General features: G+C 48.1%; 1 protein-coding gene across 4 annotated transcripts in view; it reads left to right on the top strand.

Annotated features, from left to right (window-relative positions):
• The window catches only part of VPS35L (VPS35 endosomal protein sorting factor like), a 147,667-nt gene that overhangs the window by 100,312 nt on the left and 21,157 nt on the right, over nucleotides 1-26,198 (top strand). For all 4 annotated transcript variants that reach the window (XM_080681846.1, XM_080681845.1, XM_080681844.1 and 1 more), the window contains 4 exons: nucleotides 963-1,040; nucleotides 1,841-1,955; nucleotides 5,418-5,557; nucleotides 21,671-21,836. In XM_080681846.1, coding sequence (XP_080537972.1) covers nucleotides 963-1,040; nucleotides 1,841-1,955; nucleotides 5,418-5,557; nucleotides 21,671-21,836 — 499 coding nt within the window. The remainder of the gene's footprint in view (nucleotides 1-962; nucleotides 1,041-1,840; nucleotides 1,956-5,417; nucleotides 5,558-21,670; nucleotides 21,837-26,198) is intronic.

The following is a 26,198-nucleotide window of genomic DNA, read 5'->3' on the forward strand; positions in this document are numbered from 1 at the left end:
AGATCTTTAAGATCTTAAGCTTAGTGTATGGGATTTCCAGAAATGGAGTAGTGAACCCTAGCTGTTCATTAAGCCAGAAAATGGTCATTTATAATGCAGAGGATAGGCATGGCTAACTCAGTGAGAGCCTTCATTCTACCCCAAGCATGTCAGACTCCAAGGCTACCACAGGCCAAATAAATAAGGTGTAAGTGTATGTGGCGCAAAAAAGCAAAGGCTTCAATTTTTATAGAAACGTAGGTTTATTTCGATAGAGACATGCTGAATACAAAGGGCTGAAATAAATGAGTCATTAACATAAAGTAATAGAACACTTTAGTAAAAATTAATATTTTTTCTTGAACATTAACTTACCAGCCACTGAATAACTGCACAAATTAATAAGCGTAATGCAAATAAACCTGTTTTTCTTGTTCTCCAAAAGAGAAATATTTCCTGTTGTGCACACCAAACAAATGGTACAAGACTAATGACACGGCCATCGGCTGCTAAAATATTCGCTGCTAGTATTAGTGGAGAGAAATGGTGCGCCTGTGCATAAGGCACGTAAGGGAAATGAATGCAACCTGATTATGGTAATCAGTCATTAGTGAACGTTGTAGTTCTTTATTAATAATTATGTATAACAGGATGTTGTAAAAATTAAGTTACAAAACTTTTATTAAAATGTTTCTTATATACCGTTATATTGGCTGGGCAGCAAAAATATTCGTTGTGGGCCACATGGGGCCTGTGGGCCACGAGTTTGACATGCTTGGTCTACCCCCTGGAGATGTTTGTGCAAGTCCAGATGGAGTCTACCTGATGACCCATTTGGCACTTCAGGGTTCAGGGCTAATCAGCCTTCGTCCCATGTGGCTGGTTCTCACTGAACTGGCTGCAGTTCATGTTCAGATGTCTGTGGAAGATCTGAGTCAGCCATTATTCATTCCCATTTCTGTTTTACTCTTTAACAAACCCAGAGTGTGAGCCGGTTGGCAATGGAAACAAGAAAAGTGATGAAGGGGAATCATTCCAGAAAAACTGCTGCCTTTGTCCGGGTATGTTCTGAAGATAAGACCCACAGACTGAACTCGGTGGGCTGTGGGTTTCCTAAATTAATTTTCCTTACATGTCTATGGGCCGGCCAGTTTCTGAAAGCAATGGTCAGTGGAGCCTGAGTTTGCACATGTGCTAAGGTGGCTGAGGGTGGGCTTGGGGCAGTGTGCCAGCTCAGTTCTCTGTAATTATGCTGTTTCTGGAAGGTCTAATATCTTTTCCCCTATTGATCAGTTCCCAACTATGAAATAAAATTTAAGCTTCTTGAGTGTACTGCTTGAACTTTTATCTAAGTAACACAACCCATGTCTTAAAAAATGAAATCCTAGGCAAAACAATGAAATCCAAGCATCCCAGCCCTGCCCCTTCTCTTCTCATCCTCTCTCTTCAGTCAACCCCTTCAAACTCTTTATAGCAACTTCTTCTAATTACCTCCATTTTTAAATTTTTTAAATATATTTTTATTGATTTCAGAAAGGAAGGGAGAGAATCATTAATTGGCTGCCTCCTATCTCCACTTTTAAAAGGAACTGGCTTAAACAGCTGCTTTTAACTTACTGCTGTTAGGTGTTATCTCTGCCCTCCCTTCAGTGATGGGAGGGTTTATTTTTCATGCACCATCACTCCTTACACACCCCTCCTCCCAAAGAGACAGGTACTGCAGAGGCAAGAGGGGAAGTTGGGGCTCAGAATCAGAAATTATTTTAAGTGTTTTTGCCTGAAAATATGGACAGATGGGAACAGGTGTTCTGATCCACTGTGAGGGCATTGCCAGCTGACCTGCTGCGTTTCCTCCCTTCAGGCCTGTGTTGCCTACTGCTTCATTACCATCCCCTCCCTGGTGGGCATTTTCACACGCCTCAACCTCTACCTGCTTGCTGGCCAGGTGGCCTTGGCCAATCAGTGCCTTTCCCAAGGTAAGCCCCTCCCCTCCTCTCAGGCCCCCTGCCTCTAGGAAAGTGACCCACAGGGCATGTGCGCATGTGCATGAGAGTAAGTGGGGTGAAGAGAAGGAAAGTTCCTTAAGGAGGAAAGGGAAAGTAATCAAGGACAAATTTTAAATATTTCCTTAGTAAGATGCATGTCGGACACGCCCACATTTAGAGTCAGACAGATTACAAAGTGTGGCTGATTTCCTGTAAGGACCATCTTAAATCGCAGACATGTAGGGCTGCCTGTGCCTAAAGAATCTTAGACATAAGGCTGCGTCCTCCCCGCAGATCATACCTGTCATGGTTGATGTGGGTTTGAAGCCCCAAACAGACCAGGGAGGAACCTAGAAAGGACAGTGAACACTGTCTGCAGCTCGCTATTGGGGATGAAGACTCCGCTCAAGACCCGTCTCCATGCTCACTGTGCCTGGTTTATTTGGGAGGGATCCCTCCAATGTCCGCAGGGTGATGGGGAGGACAAGGGGGAGGGAAGGAAGCCAACCAAGGGGACCCTCGTGGGAAGGTCCTGCTGGGAGCAGCTGCAGTCCACTCCGCCTGGGACCTCCGGGAGGGAGTGCTAATGGTCCCGGCGTTAACCCACCCTTTCCTCCATCTGTCATTGACCCTGGCTGCTGCTGGGGCACCAGCTTCCCTGAACTCAGGCCTGTGCCTCACGTGAACCAAGAGAACGCCCTCAGCGAGGGTCACAGTGTTTCTGCTGGAGGCTCTTGTTGCCTGCAGTGTGGCACGCAGCAGGGCCTGCCCAGCAGGCTGTAGCACAGACTGAAAGAATCCTGCACCGTTTACGGAGTGTTTGTTACATGGTGAGGCCTTTGCACATGTCTCCTCTCCTCCTCCTGACAGCTACACAAGGCCAGTCCTGTTGTTGGGGCCCCATTTTCCAGGTGAGAAAACTGAGGAGGAATGGCTAGGAGCCAGCACTCAGCCCCTGCTCTGGCCAAGGCCGTGTCCTTTCCCGTGGATAGAGGCATGTGCAGTGCAAGCCTCAGAAGGCTCTGAGAGCTCGGGAGTTTCTCTAGCGCTGCCTGAGGTGGACTGACGCTTTCAGGGCTGTCTCCCCCACTGCCATCTCTCACCTGACATCTGTGTGCATCAGAGGGAGCCGCCAGCCCTGGCTCAGTGTGGAGGGCACGCAGGGCTGGTCAGACCACGGTCCTTCCTCATCTTTAGCCCTTGGCCTGGCAGTCTGGCACCTGGATCTGTGTCTTGATTCATCTGGGGCAGCTCTGGGCACCTGAATCTTCATACGTGACTGCTGGCCCAGGCCAGGAGCTCAGCTGGTTAGGGCATTGTCCCAATACGCCAAGGTTGTGGGTTCCATCTCCAATCGGCATATACAAGAAGGAACCCGTGAGTGTGTGACTAAGTAGGACAACACATCCATATTTCTCTCTCTCTCTCTCTCCCAAATCAATAATAAATAAAATAAAAACATGATTATTATCCAAGAACCTTTTCAAAACCTGCTTGGTCTTGGTTTCAACTCCTGGGAACTCTCGTGTCTCCCAGTGCATTTGGAGTTAAACTCAATCCCTTGCCGGTGCGTCCCCACATGGCCTGATCCTGCGGCCTCTGTCCTGTCACACGGCTCTTCAGCCTCTCAGGCTTTTTTCTGTTCTGTGAGCAGGTGAAGCTGCCTTCTGACTCAGCGCCTTTGCACTTGCTGCTCCCTCTCTGTGGAGTGGTCTCCTGCAGATATTCACATTAACGAGGAGTCAGGCAATGGGAACCACGGTCGGTGCGGCCACCCACGGCCATGGCGGGGTGGTTTCTGACTGTGTGTGTGTTTCCTCATCGTTGGGGCCCCGCCCACCAGGACTGCACATCACTAGAGCAGCCTTCTGCCCTCATTATCTGCTGGTACACGTGGGCTTTCTTCTAGGGCCACCTTGGCCAGGGGGACATTTCACATGACACAAAGCAAACAAAAACTAGCAGCTGCCACCCAACCTGGTGTGCAGCATGACGATCAGGTTGGTTCATCCCATCAGTTTGAATGTCAGAGGTTTTAACACTTATAAATCGGTTCTCTCTTTTTATTTTTAATATATTCTTATTGATTTCAGAGAGGAAGGGAGATAGAAACATCAATGATGAGAGAGAATCATGGATCGGCTGCCTCCTGCACACCCCCCACTGGGGATCGAGCCCACAACCTTGGCATGTGCCCTTGACCGGAATGGAACCTGGGACTCTTCCATCCACAGGCCGATGTTCTATCCACTGAGCCAAACCAGCCAGGGCTGAATTGGTTCCCTCTTAAAAGTTGAGATGGCTGGCCCCTTTGGGAGTGCCTGCATGTGGGAGCGCTCACATGTGGGAGTGCCCACGTGTGGGGGCACCCACGTGGGGGAGTGCCCACGTGTGGAAGAACCTGTGTTTGGTATCACACTGTGTTGGGCGGGGCTCTGGTTTAATTGAGGGTGCTGTCCGCCAGCACCCTGCTCTCTGGATGTGGCTGGGAAGTGTTTCCAACTGGATGTGTATTTGCACCAAACACATTTGATCTTGTCAGGCAGTTTGGAATTTCACTTGTTAGGTCACTGTTTTGTCTATTTTGACCTTGGTACCTTTTCTATAAAGAATTCTGTCTTCTAACCCACACTTCCATCCTCTGGTCTCTCCCTGTCTCTATCCCCTGTGCTCCCTTCTATCTGCTCCTCTTTCCACCTCCTTCTTTTTCTTTCCCTCCCCTTGCTTCCTTCCATATCTTCATTTCTGGGATGATTCTGTGGAACTACTACCTAGTCAGTAGTCTCTAAAGCGTTTATGTGCGTGCGTGCAAGCGTGTGTGTGGAGTACGTGTGCACACGTGTGTATGCATGCATGTGGATTGTGTGTGCGTTTGTGTATGCATGTTTTTTGTGTGTGCATGTGTGGTGTGCATGTTTGCGTGTGTGTGCATGTGTATGCGTGTGTGTGCGTGCATTCCTTCAAACATTAGATTGTTATTTCTCTAACAAAGCGGTTGTGCACTTGAGTAGGTGCAGACAGGCCGGAGCCTCTGCACACACAACCTCCTGCACCTTATTCCCAAGTGAAGTGGCCCGAGAACCACACTCTCCCACGTGGTCAGTGGGCGGGTTCAGTGGGACAATCCAGGTTGAGCCCTTGGCCCAGGCAACTGTGAATTCTAGGCTTTCTGTGAACATGTGCCACTTGTTTTTTCACTTAATAATCTAAAGCCAGTTTGGCTGAGGTTCTCTGACTGATGCTCAAAGAAGAAGGGAGGATGGGAGGCAGCAGCGGCACCTCCACTGGGAATGCCCACCCTCAGTCAGTTCTCGGGAACCTTTCCCGGGCCTGCCTGCCATCCCAGCGGTGCAGCCGACGCCCCGGGACTCTCTGGATGGGCCTTAGGCCTGTGGAGAAGAATGCAGAGCTTGTGTTTTTTCAGTTTCCCTGATAGACTTTCTTGTCTTGCAGCTGATGCCTTTTTCAAAGCCGCCATCAGCCTCATCCCAGAAGTCCCCAAGACAATCAATATCGATGGAAAGATGCGGCCATCGGAACCCTTCCTTCTGGAGTTCCTCTGCAATTTCTTCTCGACTTTGTTAATAGTTCCGGTGCGTCCCCCACGAGAGCTGAAGGTGGTGTCTGTCTCTGACCTGCTGACGTGGGCGTCCTCGGCCCTAAGCATGCAGGGTGTTCTGTCTGTGCTGGTTTGTAGTCAGATGCTTGAATGTCTCAGTGTATTTCCCACTCATTTTGTATTAGAGACTCCGCTCAAGACCCGTCTAGTATTAGTCGAGGCTCTCCATGTGGTCAGGGGGTCACTTAGTGATTTAGGGGTGCAGACTCCCACTCATTTTGTGTCCTGAATGTATTAGTCGAGGCTCTCCATATGGTCAGGGGGTCACTTAGTGATTTAGGGGTGCAGGCTCCAGGACCATGATGCCTAGGATGGACTCCCAGGCCCCCTCAGTCTTGGGTAATAGGTGATATTACTGGGCTGCAGTTTCTTTGTCTGTAAAACAGGAATAATAATAATAATAGTATCTACATCTAAGCATTGATGAGGCTTAAATGAGTGAATATGCATACGTGTTTGGGACAGCGACTTGGCCCATAGGAAGCTCTGAAAAAGGGGATGGCAAATACTAGAAACCAAACCATGACATCCGAGACCAAAGGGGTGTTGTCGGAAGGATCCTGGCATTTCGTGTGGAATGTAGGTGAGTAGTTAGGCTTGGGAGGGAAGAACCAGCATCCTCCGCCCCCAGGACAAACAGAGGAGGGGCTCTGAGCCGAAGCTCCAGCCATGCCTGGGTGTCTCAGGGCGGCCATGAATTTAGACAAGAGAAAACATGATGTCTTTGTTCTTACAAACCTCATGAGATGTAGCCTCTCCCTCTGCTACAAATTATAGGCACTGAGCCAGTGTTCGTCGCAGTAGCTGGGACTTTGTCACCAATGAAATCACTGTGTGCTCTCGCCAGGTGGCTCAGTTGGAGCATTTTCCCGGGCATCAAAGGGTCTCGAGTTCGATTCCCAGTCAGGTTGCAGGTTCCACCCCCAGTTGGGGCACATGCATGAGGCAACTGATTGATGTTTCTCTCTCACATCCATGTTTCTCTCTCCGTTCTTGCCTCTTCCTCTAGAAACAATGAAAGTCATATCCTTGGGTGAGGATTAGAGAGATAGATAGATGAGAGAGAGAGAGAGAGAGAGAGAATGAGAGAGAGAATGAGATGATAGATAAGTTAGATAGATAATAGATAGATAGACAGACAGACAGATACATAGGAATCACCAATATACTTATATCACAATCCAGGTGTGAAAGATATTTCAGAACATTGATTATGTACTTCTTTCCCTAAAAAGCACAGAAGTTATTGGTCTTATTGTTACATCTGTTATCTAAAGGCGTTCACCAAGGAGTCATAGATTACACATGACACCTATCCTGAAGAAACATTGTGGTGACTGTTTTAGTGAGTTAGCTTCCTTGGTAGTCTTATGTGATTGATGTTCTGCATAGTCTTCTGGGGAGCCCATCAGCCTCACAGGTGGGACAGTGTCCGGTGCAGACGGGCAGGCTCTTGGTGGAGCTGAATGGGCAGGAAACAGGATGCTGGTTGACACACGGGTCCCTGGGACCTGTCCCAGGAGTGTCCCCTGAACCATGAAGTCCAAGTGGCCCTAGAGCAGCCATGGGCAAACTACGGCCCGCGGGCCGGATCTGGCCTGTTCGGCTGTTCTATCCGGCCCGCGGAGCTGAAAGAGCGGAGGGTTCTCTTACTCTCCCCTCCGCTCCTTTACTTTGAATTTATATTAGTTCACACAAACACTCCATCCATGCTTTTGTTCCGGCCCTCTGGTCCAATTTAAGAACCCATTGTGGCCCTCGAGTCAAAAAGTTTGCCCACCCCTGCCCTAGAGTCACACTGAGGAACACCCTTCTGCACTTGGGACATGAAAGGAACTCGGCTCATGGGACAGAGCTCCTTTAGGCTTTGAAAATGTCCTACAGTTGGTTGTGGTGATGGCTGCCCAGCTCTGCATGTACGAGCAGGCATTGACTTGTGCGTTTTAAATGGTGAATTACTGGATATGTGAAGTGTGTCCCAGCAACCGAGGAGACAAAAGGGACTCAGCTCCCACAGCTCCCCAGGTCAGGTCCCACGCTTTCCGGAAAAAGGGTGGGAGATGGCTCAACTCTTGACTCTGCATGTTCAGATCTCCTGCTCAGTACTTCATAATCAGTTTCTCCCTTGCTTAGTCCAGGTAACTTCCCGAGGAAGGAGCGAAGGAAGCAGGGCTCGGAGGAGGGAGCTGACGCGTGTCGCTGTGCATGGGCTTTCGGGAGGCATTTCCTTCTGCACATGAGGTTTTCTTTGTGAAAAATCCCCAGAGCCCAGTAAACAGCCTGTGCTTGGAGTCAGAAGCTTGCGTTTGGTCTTGACCCAGTGGCGCCAAGGCCAGTGGCCGTGGGCAGGTTTTGTAACTCTTCTAAGCCTCAATTGGCGCTTTCCTAAAATGTTACCAAGAACCCCCGCTGGGAGGGTGATGGCAGGAGCAGGAAGCTGTGGATGCCCATTGTGAGCCGGTGGTCAGGTCAGGACTGAGGCAGGAGGTGGAGTCCAGTGTGTCATACACTTGCTGGCCACATAGTCATGGGAAACATTTGGGATGAATTACCCATTTTTAAAAATTGATAGGTCACAGAAAAACCTAGATTTTCAATTCCTCTTAAAAAATCAGGTCCTGCCATGTGGGGCCCCTTCCCTGACCTGGCCCATTGGCCACAACTGGGGAGAGCTGCCCTGCTCAGGGTGGTGGTGTGGGTTGTTTCTCCAGTGCCCCTGGACACCTCCAGACCGATGGAACCCATTTCTGTTGCCTACCTGGCCCCTGAGGCAGTCATGGGCATGCCCCCTGGTCTCAGCAGGTCGTCTGGCTGCCGGCATTGGCTCTTGGCTTTGCTGGGGTTGCCACAGTTTCTGACTTCTTACTCCAGTTGACCCTTGAAGAACATGGGTTTTGAATTTCCAGGGCACACTCATGCATGGACTTCTTTCAATAAATATACAGGTGGCTCTCTGTATGCCCAGGTTTTGCATCTGCAGATTCAGCCAACTGTGGACTAAAAATGATTTTTGATCCACTGTTGGGCATGCCCGGCTACAGAGGGCCGACTGTGTGGGTTGTTCTATAAGGTGCTTGGGCATCCATGGATTTTGTGTCCTTGGGAGTCCTGGATGCCCTGTGGATACCAAGGGACTGATTTTGGGAACTCAGAGTTACATGCAGATTTTTGGCTATGTTTTGCTAAAGCCCTTTGTCAATATTCAGTTCTAGGAATCCTCCCCCAAGCCCTACAAGGTGGGAGTCTGTGAGCCTTTTCCATTGAGGGAAACAGAGCTGGAGAGCCGTGCGCTTGCATGAGGTCGTGCAGCTAGTAAGCAACAGAGCTGGGATTTGAACCGAGGTCTTTGCTCCTCCAGAGCCTTCCTGCAGGACCTGGAAACATTTGCAGTGGCCTTACCTCAGAGCTGCAGTGCCCACCTTCCCTCCTGCGGCATGCAGCAGCATGGCTACGGGGATGTGCGGCTGGATGAGGCTGAGGGCTGTGTGAGCTCAGAGCCACAGATGGCCACATGTGAGCTTGTCTGCTCAGAGCAGGTTTATCCCAAAGACAATTCCCGTCTTCTACTTTATTCTGGTTCAAATTGTTACATTTCATGACACAGCTTTTATTGTTAATTTTTAAAAAAGTTTTATTAACGTAAGGACAGTTAGCATGAGACTTACCTCAACACATTTTTAAGTGCATAGAGCATATTGTTGAATCTAGACACGCTGTGGTCCTGCAGATCCTGAATTACCTTGAAACTTTAAGCTCATTAATAACTCCCCATTTCCTCCTCTGAGCCTTGCCCCTGGCAACCAATAGTCCACAGTTCAATTCTATGAACTATTTTACATGCTTTACGTAAGTGGAATCATGCCACTTTTGTCTTTCTACAATTGACTTATGTCACTTAGCCTAATATCTTCAAGGTTCATTTATGCTGTCGTAGATGACAGCAATTTTCTTCTTTTTAAGGCTGCATAGAATCCCATTGTGTTCTGTGGTTTTTATCCATTTCTCAATCAGTGGGCAGTTAGGTTATTTCCACATCTTGGTGATCATAAATAGTGCAATCATGAACATGGGAGTAGTGATGTCTCTGTGAGATCCTGATTTCAATTATTTTGGACGAATACTTGGAGGTGGGATTGCTGGATCATATGGTGGTTCTAATTTTAATTTGGTGAGAAACGTCCATACTGTTTTCCTAAGTGGCTGCACCATTTTGCATTCCCAACAACAGTGCACAGGCTTCTTGAAGATTGAAAAGCTTTGAATTGTTTTATTTGTTGAGGAAAGAAATTGAATCATTTATTATGATTTGTTTTGCTCTTCTTAAACTTTATTTTTATTGATGACACTATTACAGAAGTCCCCATCCCCCCCTCCTTTGCTCATCTCCACCCAATCCCCATCCACCTTTCCTCTGGCCCTCACCACACTGTTGTAGGAGCCTATGGGCTATGTTCTTTGGCTAATCTCTTCACCTTCTTTCATCCAGCCCACCCCTCCCCTTTGACACTGTCAGTTTGTTCCATGCATCTGTGCCTCTAGTTTTGTTTTGTTGGTCAGTTTATTTTGTTCATTACATTCCACATATAACTGACTGGCTTATTTCCCTTAGCATAATACTGTCCATGTCCATCCGTGCTGTTGCAAAAGGTAAGATTTCCTTCCTTTTACGGCATGTAGTATTCCATGGTGTAAATGTACCACAGCTTTTTTATCCATACATCTACTTATGGGCACTTGGGCTGTTTCCAGATCTTAGCTATTGTAAATTGCGCTGCTATGAACATATGTCCTTTCTGATTGGTGTTTCGGGTTTCTTAGGATATATTCCCAGAAGCTGAATCGCTGGGTCATAAAGCAGTTCTATTTTTAATATTTTGAGGAAATTCCATACTGTTCTCCACAGTGGCTACATCAGTCTGCATTCCCACCAGCAGTGTACTAGGATTCCCTTTTCTCCACATCCTCACCAGCACTTGTCATTTGTTGATTTGTTGATGATAGCCATTCTGGTAGGTGTGAGATGGTACCTAACCATTGTTTTAACTTGCATCTCTTTGATGATAGTGACCTGGAGCATCTTACCTAATAATAGACAAACATGTAAATTGACCGTACCTCCGCTATGCCCACAGCCAATCAGAGTGAGTATGCAAATTAACCCAACAAAGATGGCGGTTAATTTGCATACACAGGCGGGCGGGTAGCGCCATGGCCCGCTCCTGGGGGTCCAGGTCCATCGGGGGCGAAGGAGGCCAGGCGGGCAGCGCCAGACACCTCCCACAAGGTACCAGTCCATCAGGCCAGGGGAGGCAGGGTGGGCAAAGCCAGACGCCACCAGAAGGGTCCGGGTCCATCACAGGCCCCGGGAGGGGCAGCGCCTGCCTAGCCACTCCTGCGGGGCCCTGGGAACATTGCCGCCCCAGGGAGGCCCAGCCAAGCCACCTAGCCACTCCCGTGGGGCCCCGGGAACATCGCTGGGCTGCCTAGCCACTCCTGTGGGGCCCTGGGAACATCGCAGCCCCGGGGAGGCATGGCTGGGCCTGCCTAGCACTCCTGTGGGCCCTGGGAACATCGCCACCCTGGGGAGGCCTGGCTGGGCCTGCCTAGCCATGCCCGCGGTGCCCTGGGAACATCGCAGGCATGGGGTTGCTGAGACCGAGACTGAGACCAGGCCTCTGGCCACAGATTCACAGCTTCGCGGAGACCGAGGGCAGGGATCTGCCTCACCTGCAGAGAGACAGAGGTTCTGCAGTGGCTTTTTTTTTTTTTTAATATATTTTATTGATATTTTACAGAGAGGAAGGGAGAGGGATAGAGAGCTAGAAACATCGATGAGAGAGAAACATCGATCAGCTGCCTCCTGCACACCTCCCACTGGGGATGTGCCCGCAACCAAGGTACATGCCCTTGACCGGAATCGAACCCGGGACCCTTCAGTCCGCAGGCCGATGCTCTATCCACTGAGCCAAACCGGTTTTGGCTCTGCAGTGGCTTTAAGATGCAGGTGGGCCCGGCCAGGGATCAAGGGGCATGGAAGGACTCCCGGGCAGAGGGGCAAGGACCCGCAGCCCTGAGGCAGGGGTTGAGGGGTGGTGCCACCTCAGTGGAGGGGTGCCGCACTGCAGGGTACCGGACTGACTGATGTGATTCAGAGAAGCTCCCAGTGCTAACCGGCCTCGCCCAAGTGGCCTTTGCACTTCAGAGGCGGTGACTCCTGCTCCCACCTTGACCCAAAAGCAAGCCCACGCCACCCTGCCCCACGGTAGAGCATGCCTAGGCGGTGAGTGTGAAGCCTTCCACCTGCTCCGGAGAAGCGGGGGAAGTAAAGAATGGGGGGCAGGTGACCGGGGAGAGGAAAGAATGTGGAGCGTCCGCAATGAAGAGGTGCTTGAGAAAGAGGCTCAGAAGCCTGACGGGAAGGTTTGTTCTGTTTGCCCAGCGGCTGCCCCTTAGGAAGGGCAGAGAGCATGGCTCTGAGGGCTCCCTGTGCGCTGAGTCACATTCCACAGCCAACTAGAATTGGCCTCAGTTTCCTGGTCTGTAAAATGGATTAAGTGTGTCCCAGTGCCTTCGCTGAGCTTTGATGGCCAATTGAGATACTATATAAGGAAAATGAGGGAAGAAGTGAGAAAGAAAAGGAAAGGCAAACAACACAAAAGAAAGACTGGAAGGAACCTGTAAATCCATTGTCACTTAAATAGGGAATATAGTCAATAATGTTGTAATGATGGTATGATGCCAGGTGGGTACTGGAAATATCGGGGAACACTTTGTAAAGTATATGATTGTCTAACCATTGTTCTGTAACTAATATAAAACCTGAAACCAATACAAAATAATATTGAATGTAAAGAAATGAAAATTGGAGTGAAATTTTTATAAATTTCAAAGTTTAAATAAAGGCTGTAAAGGAAGGAAGGGGCAGAATAAAAATAGTGTTTTTCATTTTACCACTTTATTATCTTTTCAGTACATGAAAAAGACAGTTGTCTTTATATGGTGCTTTTATACTTTTCTAAGTCATCTCATTTTAATTTCAGGACAACTTAAAGACAAGATAATTATTCCCTCCACTATTCAAAGAAAGGAAATCTTGGTGTCTGGTCCTAATGATTCAGTCATCAAGCCCTTATTGTAAAGCAGGGTCAGTAAAATTTTTTGTGAAGGGTCATATCTATACTAATGAAAGCCTTGTGGGCCAGCAGGGAAGGGTAGTTGGGGACAATCAGGCTGGCAGAGGAGCAGTTAGGTGTCAATCAGGCTGGCAAGGGAGCAGTTAGGGGGCAATCAGGCAGGCAGGTAAGCGGTTAGGAGCCAGCGGTCCCGGATTGTGAGAGGGATGTCCAACTGCAGGTTTCGGCCCAATCCCACAGGGCCTAAACCTGCAGTTGGACATCCCCCGAGGGGTCCCAGATTGGAGAGGGTGCAGGCTGGGCTGAGGGACACCCTCCCCAGTGCACGAATTTCATGCACCGGGCCTCTAGTTTTTTATATGTCTCTTGGCCATCTATATGTCCTCTTTGGAGAGGTGTCTATTCAAGTCCTTTGCCCAGTTTTTAATTGGATTGTTTGTCTTCCTGGTGTTGAGTTGTATAAGTTTTTATGTATTTTGGATATTAACCCTTTATCAGATGTATCATTGTCAAATATGTTCTCCCTACAGTGGGTTCCCTTTTTATTTTGTTGATGGTTTCTTTTGCTGTGCAGAAGCTTTTTAGTTTAATGGTCCCCTTTGTTTATTTTCTCCTTAGTTTCTCTTATCCTAGTAGATATATCAACAAAAATATTGCTACAAGAGAGAGCTGAGGTTTTACTTCTAGGATTTTTATGGTTTCATGACTTACATTTATTATGTCTTTTATCTATTTTGAGTTCAGTCTTGTGTGTGGTATAAGTTGGTGGTCTAGTTTCATTTTTTTGCATGTACCTGTCCAATTTTTCTAACATCACTTATTGAAGAGACTGTCTTTATTCCACTGTATGCTCTTGCCTCCTTTGTCACATGTTAATTGACTGTGATGGGTCAATTTCTGGGCTCACTGTTGTGTTTCATTGATCTATATGCCTGTTCTTGTGCCAGTACCAGGCTGTATTAATTACAGGTCTTATAGTATAGTTTGATATCTGGTATTGTTATCTCTCCAACTTTGTTTTTCTTTCTCAAGATTGCTGCAGCTATTTGGGGTATTCTCTGAGTCCATATCAATTTTTGGAATATTTGATCTAGATCTGTTAAACATGCCATTGGTATTTTAATAGGAATTGCATTGAATCTGTACTTTGGGTAGTTTGGACATTTTATTTTATTTATTTTTTATTTATTTTTTTTAATATATTTTATTGATTTATTACAGAGAGGAAGGGAGAGAGATCGAGAGTTAGAAACATTGATGAGAGAGAAACATCGATCAGCTGCCTCCTGCACACCTCCTACTGGGGATGTGCCCGCAACCAAGGTACATGCCCCTGACTGGAATCGAACCTGGGACCTTTCAGTCTGCAGGCTGACGCTCTATCCACTGAGCCAAACCGGTTAGGGCAGTTTGGACATTTTAATGATGTTAATTCTTCCAAATCATGAACACTTACTTGTATCTTCCTTAGTTTCTTTCTTCAATGTCCTGTAGTTTTCAAAGTACAGGTCTCTTACCTCCTTGGTTAAATTTATTCCTAGGTACTTTTTTTTTTTTTTTTTTGGTTGCAATTGTAAATCAAATTGTTTTCTTAGTTTCTCTTTGTGATAGTTCATTATTAGTGTATGAAAATACTACTGATTTCTGAATATTAATTTTGTAACCTGTTACTTTGCCAAAATAATTTATTAAATCTAGTAGTTTTTTGGTGGAATCTTTAGGGTTTTCTATGTACGATATCATGTCATCTGTAAGAAATAAGTTTTACTTCCTTATTTTTCAATTTGGATGCCTTTTATTTCTACTTTTTGTCCAATTGCTGTGGCTAAGACTTCAGTACAATGTTGAATAAGAGTTGTGAAAGAGGGCAGCCCTGTCTTATTCCTGATCTTAAGGAAAACGCCTTTAATTTTTGCCCACTGAGTATGATGTTGGCTGTTATGTTGAGGTATGTTCCCTTTATTCCTAGTTTCCCGAGTGTTTTTATTGTAAATGGTGGATTTTATCTAATGCTTTTTCTGCTCCTATGGATATGATCATGTCATTTTTATTTTTCATTTTGTTTATGTGATGTATCACATTTATTGATATTTGAATATTGTACCAACCTTGCATCCTGGTAATAAATCCCCCTTGATCATGGTGTGTGATCTCTTTAATGTATTGTTGGATCCAACTTGCTAATATTTTGTTGAGGATTTTAGCATCTGTGTTCATCAGTTTCTTTCTTTGTAGTGTCTTTATCTGGTTTGGGGCTTAGGATGATGCTAGCCTCGTAAATAAAGGTTAGAAGTCTTCCCTGCTCTTGTATGTTCTGGAGCAGTTTGAAAAGGGATAGGTGTTAGTTCTTTGGATGGTTGATGAAATTCTCCTGTAAAATCCATCCGGTCCAGGACTTCTGGTCACTGGGACTTTCTTGATGACTGCTTCAATGTCATTAGTTATTATTGGTCTATTCAGGTTTTCTGATTCTTCCTGATTTAGTTTTGGAATATTGTATGTTTTGAGGAATTTATCTGTTTTTCCCAAGTTGTCCAATTTATTGGCATATAGTTGTTCATAGTATATTCTTACAATCCTTTGTATTTCTGTGATGTCAGTTTTTACTTCTTTTATTTCTGATTTTATTCATTTGTGTCCTCTCTGTTTCTTGATAACACTTGTTAAATGATCATCAATCTTTTCAAAGAACTAGGTCTTTGTTTCATTGATCTTTTGTATTGTTTTTTAGTGTTTATGTTATTTATTCCCACTCTAATCTTTATCATTTCTTTCCTCTGGGCTTTGCTTGTTGCTTTTTCTCTAGTTCTTTTAGGTGTGCTAAAAGGTTGTATGGTTAGATTGTATATTTGAAGTTTTCCTTGCTTCTTGAGGTAGGCCTGTAATGCTATGAACTTAACTCTCAGGACTGGTTTTGCTGTATCCCATAGATTTTGGGTTGCTGTGTGCTTATTTTCATTTGTTTCCTGGAAGTTTTTGACTTCTTCCTTGATCTCATTGATAATCCATTTATTGTTTAATAACATGCTGTTTAGTCTCCATGTGTTTGAATATTTTTGAGCTTTATTTATTGTGGTTGATTTCTAGTTTCATACCATTGTGATCCAAGAAGATGCTTGATATGATTTCAGTCTTCTTGAATTTGTTGACTTACTTTGTGTCCTAACATGTGGTCTATCTTTGAGAATGTTCCATGTGTACTTGAGAAGAATGTATATTCTGCTGCTTTGAGGTGAAATGTTCTGTAAATATTAATTAAATCCATCTGTTTCAGCTCACTCTTTTCTTGTTGATTTTTTGGTCTGGAAATCTATCTATTGATGATAGTGAGGTGTTAAAAAGTTCCCTACTATGACTGTATTGCTGTCGATCTCTCCCATTAAGTCCACCAAGATTTTCTTTATATATATAGGTGTTTCTCTATTGGGTGCACATATGTTTGCAAGGGTTATGTCCTCTTCCCCTCCCCCTTTTTTTAAACCCTCACCCAAGGATATGTCTTTATGAATTTAGAGAGAGGAAGGAAGTGGGAGAAAAACATTGGTATGAGAGAAACATCAATCATTTGTCTCCCATGTGCATCCTGATCGGGGATCAAACCTGCAGTGTAGTTATCTGCCCTGAATGAGAATCGAAGCTGCAACCTTTTGGTGCACGGAATGACATTCCAACCAAGCCACCTGGCCAGGGCCCTTTTGTTGAATCAACTTTTTTAGTGTCCTGTAGTGGCCTTCTTTGTCTCTTGTTATGGCCTTTGTTTTGAAGTCTTTTTTGTCAGATATAAGTATTGCTACTCCACCTTTTTTTAGTTTGTTTGTTTTCATTTGCATGGAATTTTTTTTTCCATCCCCTCACATTCAGCCTGTATGAATCTTTTGTTCTGAGGTGGGTCTCTTGTAGACAGTATATATATGTGTCATGTTTTCTTATCCATTCAGTTACCTTATGTCTTTTGATTGGAGCATTCAGTCCATTTACATTTAAGGTTATATTGATAGGTACTTATCTATTGTCATTATTTCTTTATACCTACATTCTTCTCTATATATGTATTATTTCTTCTTGAAGCAATTCTTTTAACATTTCTTGTGATACTGGCTTGGTGACAAAGAACTCTTTTAGCCTTTTTTTTTTTTTTTTTTTTTTTTGGTCTGGGAAGCTCTTTATTTTGCCTTCAATTTTGAATGATAGTCTTGTGGGTAGGTAGTCTTGGTTTCAGATACTTGCTTTTCATTACTTTGAATACTTCATGACATTCTCTTCTGGCGTGTAGTGGTTCTGTTGAGAAATCAGCTGATAGCCTTATGGGAGCTCCTTGTAGGTAACTGACGGTCTCTCTCTTGTTTCCCTTAAGGGTCTCTCTTTGTAACATTTGCCATTTCAATTATGCTGTGTCTTGATAGGGACTGCCTGTGTTTCCTGAACTTGTGTGACTTTTTCCTTCACCAGATCAGGGAAGTTTTCTGTTATTATTTTTTCAAACAGCTTCTCTGTCCCTTGCCTATTTTCTTTTCCTTCTGCACCCCTACGACATGGATGTTGTTATAATCATGTTATACCAAAGTTCTTTTAAACTCTCCTCCTGCTTTTTAATACTTTTTTCTTTAGCTGCTCTGATTGGGTGTATTTTTCTTTCTATTTTGTCTTCCAAATCACTGATTAGATCCTCTGCTTCATCTAACCTACTTTTTATTACTTTCAGTGTATTCTTGATGTCAGATATGGTATTCTTCATTTTCAACTGGTTCTTTTTCATGGTTTCTATGTCCTTTTTCATGCTGTTGTAGTTCTCACTGATTTCCGTGAGCATTCTCATAGCCATTACTTTGAACTCTATGTCTGATAAATTGCTTGCCTCCACTTTATTCAGCTCTTTTTTTTGAGATGCCTCCTGTTCTTTCATTTGGGGCCTGCACTTTACCTCTCCATTTTAGCTGTCTCTTTGTGTTTGTTTCTGTGTATTTAGGTAGAACTTCTATGAGTCCCAGTCTTTTCTGTGGCCATATTATGCAGTAGGTGTCCTGTGGGACCCAGTGGTGCAGTCTCCTTGATCTCCTGAGCTGGGTGCTCTAAGGAAGGCCCCTTGTGGGGGTTATGTGGCCTTCCTGTTGTACTTGGCTCCTGATTGTGTTGGCCTGTTGTGGGTGGCTGGGCCCTCAGGCTGGCTGGCTGTGAGGCTCACCCCAACCATGGTGTGCGAGCCACGGTACATGTGCAGTCTTGGGAGTATTGGGGCTCAGTGGCATAGTCCTCCACATCACCTGAGCTCTATGCTCAGGGATGTTTCTGTGGGCTCTGTGCAGGCACCCCCATTGTAGTTGTGTCTTGAATGCTGTTGGCCCTTTCATGGGTGGTTACCCTTCCTGTTGGGTGGCTACATGGGTAAACCTCGGTTACTTTATAGGAAGTGCTGTGCAGGGGCTACACAGTGGGGCATGGTTGTTCCCACAGGGTTTGGTGCCACTTGTGTGGCTAGTTCGGTCACTCGTTGTGTGGTGTGAAGCCCACTGGTTGTGTTGGTGCTGGGCCCACTGGGTGGGGTCAGGTACAGATTGTGTGTAACTGGCCACACAAGATGTGGTGTGGACATCATGTTATCCTATATAATAAAAGCCTAGGTGGCATAATGCCCTCGTGCAATGCCCTCACGTCATCACAAGATGGCCGCCCCCACGTTATCACAAGATGGCCAGCTGGGGAGGGCAGTTGGGGGCAATCGGAAGGGCAGTTGGGGGCGATCAGGCCAGCAGGGGAGCAGTTAGGGGGCAATCAGGCTGGCAGGCAGAAGCAGTTAAGGGCAATCAGGCAGGCAGGCAGGCGAGTGGCTAGGAGTCCCGGATTGTGAGAGGGATGTCCAACTGCTGGTGCAGGATTGGGCCTAAACCGGCAGTTGGACATCCCCTGAGGGGTCCCAGATTGGAGAGGGTGCAGGCTGGGCTGAGGGACACCCCCACCAAGTACATGAATTTTGTGCACCGGACCTCTAGTCCTATATAATAAAAGCCTAATATACTAAGTGTCCGGTAGACTGGTTGGCTGTTCAACCAATCAAAGTGTAATATGCTAATGATATGCTAAGGCCGCTCAACCGCTTGCTACGACATGCACTGACCACCAGGGGGCAGACAGTCAACCAGTCAACCAGTTGCTATGACGTGCACTGACCACCAGGGGGCACACGCTCTGACCAGTAGGTGAGCTTGCTGCTGGGGTCCAGCCAATTGGGACTGAGTGAGACAGACTGGACATGCCCTAGAGCCCTCCTGCAGTCCCTCCCCGCCTAGCCAACCTCCCACGTCCCTCTCTAGCCCCGATCGTGCACTGGTGGGGTCCCTCGGCCTGGCCTGTGCCCTCTTGCGATCCGGGACCCCTTGGGGGATATTGGAGAGTGGTTTTGGCCCAATCCTGTAGGCCAGGCCGAGGGACCTCACTAGTGGACGAATTTGTGCACTGGGCCTCTAGTGCAATAATAAAATCTTTATTATTTATTCAACCAACACTTACATGCCTCTTACAGTGGGCCAGTAGCCACCACAGTGTTCATTGCTGTGTCTGCATCTACTAGACCTGCATGTCCATGGGAGGGGCCAGTCTGTGAAAGGGCAACTTCTCCAATTTAGGGCTGGGGCAGGTCTGTCAAAGGCCCGAGGCTCCCTTTGCCTCCCCCTTTATCCACTCCGCCTCTCCTGGGGTGGCCTGTCTTCCTCCAGAGACTTCCAAAAGGAGACTCCGGGAGATCCAGGCTAGCTGAGACATGCCTGTCGGTGTTCAGTGTCCTCGCTGTCTCAGCCGCCCCTCACTCCCACCCAGGGGAAATGGGGCTCAGGCATGCTGGCTGTGCTGGCCGACGCCCACCCCCCTGCCACAGTCCCTCCGTCCTCCAGCCCCTGTCAGACTGGCCAGCGCCCAGGAGCCAGCTCTGCGAGTCACCAGGCCTCCTCTGTGCCGAGGTGGTGTGAGTGCCTCCGGGAGGAGTGTGGTCTGGAGCGGGGCAGCCAGCACACATCCTGGGTCCCTGGGCCACCTAACACTCTCAGCAGCTGCGTTCCCACCTGAAACGGGGGTGCGGAGGGAGAATGGTGTCATCATATGACAGCATCTTCCTGGAACATGGAAAAGCTACCATAAAAGTCAGCTACTGTTCTGTTTTTATAGCCACCTCAGTGATTTGAGCACATAGAAGGTGCTCAAAAGTGCAATCCATGCAATACTACTTACCGAGTGCCCCTCTGTGCCCAATACCCTCCCAGGAACCAGGTGGGCACTGCTCGCACTGGAGTTGGCTCTTGGCAAATAGGACAGGTATATTCTGTCATGGAGGCTGCAGGCTGGAATGAGAGAGAAATGGACAGACCAGGAGGTGCTGTGGGGGTCACTGAAGGAGTAAAGATGATCGCTTCAGGCGTTGGGACCCGCCCTGGAGGAGACGGCGGGATGACTTGGGACAAAGAAGGATGAGGGGAGCCTGGCCGGGTGGCTGAGTTGATTGGAGTTCGATTCCCAGTTAGGTTGCTGGTTTGATGCCTGGTCGGGGCACGTAGGGGAGGCAACCGATTGATGTTTCTTTCTCCCTGCCTTCCCTTCTCTCTAAAATAATAAAAAAAAAAATCAATAAACATATCCTTGGGTGAGGATTAAAGTAACAAAGGGGAGAACGATGGGAAGCCTTGAGGAGCTAAGGTATGAGGTGAGATCTAGGCCAGCGGTCACCAACCTTTTGGACCTCGCGGACCACCGGTTGCCGACCACTGGTCCAGGCTGTCTTGGAGCCGGCGCGGCCTTGACAAAGTCTCACAGGTAAAGATTCCAGCAGAGGGAGCAGGAGGGCCCGAGGTAGAGCTCCTTCGCACGATGCCTCGGCGCCCGCATCCTTGCTGTCTGGGAGCCTGGCCTCTGGGGCTGCCTCACCTGGGCCCCCAGCTCCCAGCTCCCAGCTCAGCCAGCAGGCGCCAGAGGCATGGGATCGGAGGCGGGGTGCCGTGGGAGACGTGGTTTCTCAGAGGCCACCCCCAGGGCCTTGCAGGCTCCTCTCCAGAGGCAGGGCTGACCATCCATTGACGTTGCTTTCAGCCCAAGGGTGAGGACGCTTCCTGCTGTGGCCAGGCCCTGGGTGCCTCCCCAGTTGCCTTCGTCCTGCCCATGTCTTACAATTAATCCTTTACCAGACAGTGCCACTAAACCTTTGATGTGCCTTGTGTCCTGCAGGATCTGAGTGGCCCAGCTGGTCCCAGGAGTCCTATGGGGGCGGCTAGCATGGGTGAGGGCAAGGTGCCAGCCTGGCTAGAGGCCCTGGGGACAGGAGCTGACCATGGACTTGATGGGCGGGGTCCCTGGAGGGTGTGGGCAGGGGAGCCACACAGTTCAATAGTCCCTTTTGGAACGGAATCAAAGCAGCAGACTTTTCTGCATCCCAACACTCTTTCGATTCAGCTCAGCATCTGAGAAATACTCTTACCGGCTCTGCAACTGTTGAGGATCCTCCCGAGAGGATCCTCAGTTTAGCTGTAGCGATGCAGAGTGCCCTCCCAAGCGAGGCTGCTTTTACATCAGGGCCTCGTGCTGACGGCATCCTTTGGGAGCTTCTCACGGAGTAGGCGGGGCTGTGCGTCTGCCGGGCCTGCACCTAGTGTCTGTAGCTGGAGGATGCGTGTTCACTGCTCCGTGTGTGAGAGCAGGATTGTAGCTTTGGAAGCAGGCCATTAGCTAACAGGTAACTGCTTTCCCATACCTGGGGCCACACAGGGAGGCTCTCAGAGCTGTCTGCCCAGCCTGCAGTGTGCTGCCCAGTGGGGTGGGTGGCATCTTAGCATTTTACTTGTTTGACCACAGCTCTCCCAGGCCTGTTCATAGCCAGTCTCAAGCACTTCACCTCCACAGCTGCCAAGGGAGGGCCCTGAGTTTCTGTCTGGGTTTTTCTCCTGCTCAGAACATGTACCTTTATGGTTCTCTGCTAGGATCATCCTGAGCATGGGGTCCTGTTCCTTGTTCGAGAGCTTCTCAACGTGATCCAGGACTACACCTGGGAGGAAACCAGTGATGACAGGATCCGCATCTACATCTACGTGCTGCACCTGCTGTCCGCCATGAGCCAGGAAACCTACCTCTACCATGTGGACAAAGGTAGCCAGGCCTCCCACCAAGTGCACAGGGCTGACGTTTCATGAAAGTCGAGTAAAATGTCCTCTTTTTATTTCTTTTTTTTTTTTTTCATTTAATCTGCCTTGTGCTTGCCTACCATGGACTTCCACTTCCAGTCTAGCGTCTCGCTAAACTTGCCCAGTGTAAGAATTACCTGGTTCCTGACCCCGTCTGCCCTTCTAAATTAGAGTCTCAGGAAGAGACCTGAGATCTGTGCCTTCTAACAAGCATCCAAGGGCTCAGATTTGACACGTAGATGAATCCAGAAAATCCCTCCGTGGGGTCGGTGCTGCCTCTGGTGTCCAAAGAATAGCCTCGGCTGGTGGTTAGTGTGCACATGCATGAGCAGCACCTGGCCTGCTCAGACCCCAGCCTCAGGCACCCTGGTCTGGGTATTTGTCCATGGCCTCCCAGTGGTGCCGGCTCGGCCAGCCCGGCAGATGCGGGGAGGAAGGATGGTGTGGTGGCCAGTGTTGCTGGCATGAACTTGCTGCTGCAGCTTTGGGAGCAGCACCTCACGTCCTGTGTGTGGCAGAGACGTCCCAGTTCCAGCCCACTGCTCTCTGAGCCTCAGTTCTAATTTTTGATTTCCCAAAAAATGGCCTTATTGTTAAAAATGCTTTGGCCAGTAATTGTATACTTTGGGGTTTAAGCAACGGTCTCTCCCTGTGAAAGGTTCAGGGCACAAGTCTAAGTGGGGAGTCCCGGCCCTGGCTCTCAGGGCTCTGTGGCCGGGATTGGAAGCTGGTGGGAGAGCTGTTCCCAGGGAGGCTGGCCCTTAGGGGAGGGGAGCTTCCACTGCAGGCAGGTGCCACCCCGACTCCAGGGGCCTCTTTTTCCTTGAACCCTTCCAGCACCGTGATGAGGACAGGCATCCGTGTCCCCACCAGGGGAGACTCGGAAAGACCACGCGGTTTACCAGCCACATGGATCAGGGCCCAGCCTCTCGTGATGGGAGTGGAATTCACATGCAGGACTTGGGGCACATATTACGCTGCCTCCTTGATTACAAAGTAAAAATGTCTTAATTAAGTGTAACAGGACGTACATACCACAGACTACACAGCTCAGTGAGCTATCACACAGTGAGTGCACCCAGGTAGCCACCGCCCATAGCAGGAAGCTGGGTACTGCTGGTCCCCAGGCCCATGCATGCTCCAGTGGCACCAGTGCCTTCCTCTCCAGATGGCACTAGCCTGCCCGCTGACACTCCCAGTTTATTGCCAGTTTGACTTTATGTAAATGAGCTAATTCGGGAAGCATTCTTTGGTGTCTGGCCTCTTTGACTCCTTGTTGAGTCTGAGATTCCTCTGCGCTGGAACTGTAGTCCTACTCACACTGCCCTGTCTGCCCACGGGGTGGTGCACCAGGGCTCACTCCCTGTATGGACAGGCATCTGTGTTTGCAGCCTGGCTGTCTGAGTGCATGTGGCTCTTGTGCACATTGTGCTGGGTGTGCCCTTGGCCGCTAGGGATGGTGGTGCTCGGCTCCACTGGTTCTGGGCAGTTTCTCAAAGGCTGCATCAGTGACACTCATCATGAAGGGTTCCAGTTGTTTCCGGTGTGGCCGGTCATTGTGATTGGGATGTTCTGATGTGTGTCATTTGTATTTCTCTGAGGGCTAATGAGGTTGAGCACAGTCCCTGTATCTGTGGGCAGTTTATCTCCTCTTTGTGATGGGCGAGTGGAGGGGTCTGTACAGAGGCCCCTTCAGAGGAGTGCTCTCCTCTCCAGGTGACCTCCCCACACAGGGAGACCACAGGGCGGAGCAACAGGGGCATGGCTAGGGTTACAGGCTGAGGCTCCTTCCTGGCTTGGAGAGAGGAAAGGAAAAGGATGGGTTTTCTTTGCCTTCCTCTTGGCCCAGCTGTTTACGTTGAATGCACTGGTGACTTGACCTGTCAGTAGGAAGCGGTGTGGGGCTGCAAGTTCCCTGTCCCACCCCCTCCTCATTCTAGGCAGCCTTTTATTTTCATTTTTCTGTTAATCCTCACCCGAGGATATTTTTCCATTGGTTTTTAGAGAGCGTGGCAAGGAGAGGGAAACACAGAGAGAAACATCTATGTGAGAGAGACACATCAATGGGTTGCCCCCTGCATGCCCCCCAACCAGGGCCTAGGAACCTGTAACTGAGGTACAGGTCCTCAGGCCAACGCTCTATCTGCTGAGCCAGACTGGTGAGGGTCAGGCAGCCTTTGAGTAATGGTGTGAGTTAGGGCTTCTGAAAAGCTGGGCCAGATCTTTTTGCATTTATGAAGGACGGCTTGGCTGCTTTCTTTCCAGATTATTAAAGAGTAAGTTTTGAAGTTATCTAGAGCAGGCACTCCAGTGCTTCATGCACGAGAGCAGGCATGCAGTGTGGACAGGAAGAGCACTTGAGGATGGGGGTGGTACCTGGGCATCCCCACGCTCTCCCTTCAGGCTGTGCTTGTGTACCACTTGGGGGGTGGGGGAGGTGAGGGCGGGCCCAAGATCATCAGGAGGGCTGATTGTACATGGGAGGGCCCTGTGGACTGTTTCTCCACGTCCTATGGCCTGGACAATTAAGAGCACAGCAAGTTATATTCCTGCAGAGAAACCAAGATGGCGGCATATGTAAACACGTGAACTTGCTGCCTCGCACAACCACTCAAAACAGTGGTATACCACTAAAAGACAAAATGGGTATCATCTAGAACCACGGGAAGGCTGGCTGAGTGGAAATTATACAACTAGAAGGAAAGAGAAAAGCACACTGAGACTCGGAGGAGGTGCAGAGGTGCAGAAGTGAAGTGCAGAGGTACGGAGGCTCGCGCGCAGAAAGGGTTGGCAACTGAGTACGCTATTGTCTTTTTCCATCGGGAGGGAGATACAAGCTCCAGACTGCTCTGAACTCCACTTCCGGGAAAGACTCTGGGGTCCCAGATTCATATGGGAAGTAACTGGACTGTCTGGCATCAGGCAGAACTCAAGGGTGGCTTTCTCTCAGAGATGCTTGCAGCAATCATTGTTCCTGCACAGTGCCACGGGACACAGAGACATGGGACCTCTTCTAGGCAGGGCTGACAGTTAGCCATTGCTGTTTGCTCCACCCTGGTGATTCCCTGAGACCCCGCCCCAACCAATTTACAACCCCACCCAAGCTGTGTGCAGAGGTTTTTGCATATGAATGGCCTGGCCCTTTGCGATCTGAAACCTAATATACTGCAGCTGGGTCAAGAGCCCCAGAGCCTCCAAAAGAAGACCCAAGGCTCCACAGCAGCTTGCATTGCTTCACAGCTGGGCCTCATCTGGGCACCTCCAAACCCCAAACAAAGAGAAGGAATCTGCAGATCTTTCTGTAGCTCCTGCTGGGTGGCCTCTCTCCTTGGAGATCCAAGAGCCAGTGTACCCAGTGATCAGAGAGAGACCATCCAGACTACAACTCTTCAGATCCATAAGAAACACACTCAGGGGGCAGACTCAGTGAGCATTAAAGCCCCACTGAAGCAAGTCTTTCCCCATAAGGGTGTCTCTAGCACAGAAGTTCTCCCATCATAGACACAACTGATCCTTACAGCCAATTGGCCTGGAGGTCAATTCCTCCCAGTGAAACCAACAGCAATCAAAGCTTAACTACAAGACTGTGCACATAGCCCACAAAGGGGTGCACCAAGAGTGTTCACCTCAGGTGACTGCGTAGGCTGAGCTACTAGGCCCTATAGGACACCTAGCACACAAAGCCACTCTATCAACTCAGGGAAGCAGCCAAAATGCGGAGACAAAGAAACAGGTCACAAATGACAGAAATGGAGGAAAGCAAACGACTGGATATAGAGTTCAAAACCATGGTTATAAGGTTTTTCAAGAATCTTCTAGAAACTGCTGAGAAATTTAGTGAGACCGTCAAGGATATGAAAATAGACCAACTAGAAATTAAGCATACACTGACCGAAATAAAGAATAATATACAGAAATCCAACAGTAGACTAGAGGATCCCAAAAATCAAGTCAAAGATCTGAAATACAAAGAAGCAAAAAACACCCAACTGGAAAAGCAAAAAGAAAAAAAGAATCCAAAAAGTTGAAGATAGTGTAAGGAGCCTCTGGGACAACTTCAAGTGTACCAACATCCGAATTATGGGGGTGCCAGAAGAAGAGAGAGAGCAAGATATTAAAAACCTATTTGAAGAAATAATGACAGAAAACTTCCCCTGCCTGGTGAAAGAAATAGACTTACAAGTCCAGGAAGCGCACAGAACCCCAAACAAAAGGAATTCAAAGAGGACCACACCAAGACACATCATAATTAAAATGCCAAGAGCAAAAGACAAAGAATATTAAAAGCAGCAAGAGAAAAACAGTTAGTTACCTACAAGGGAGTACC

Source organism: Plecotus auritus (assembly GCF_963455305.1).
Source record: "Plecotus auritus genome assembly, chromosome: 7".
Lineage (NCBI taxonomy): Eukaryota > Metazoa > Chordata > Mammalia > Chiroptera > Vespertilionidae > Plecotus > Plecotus auritus.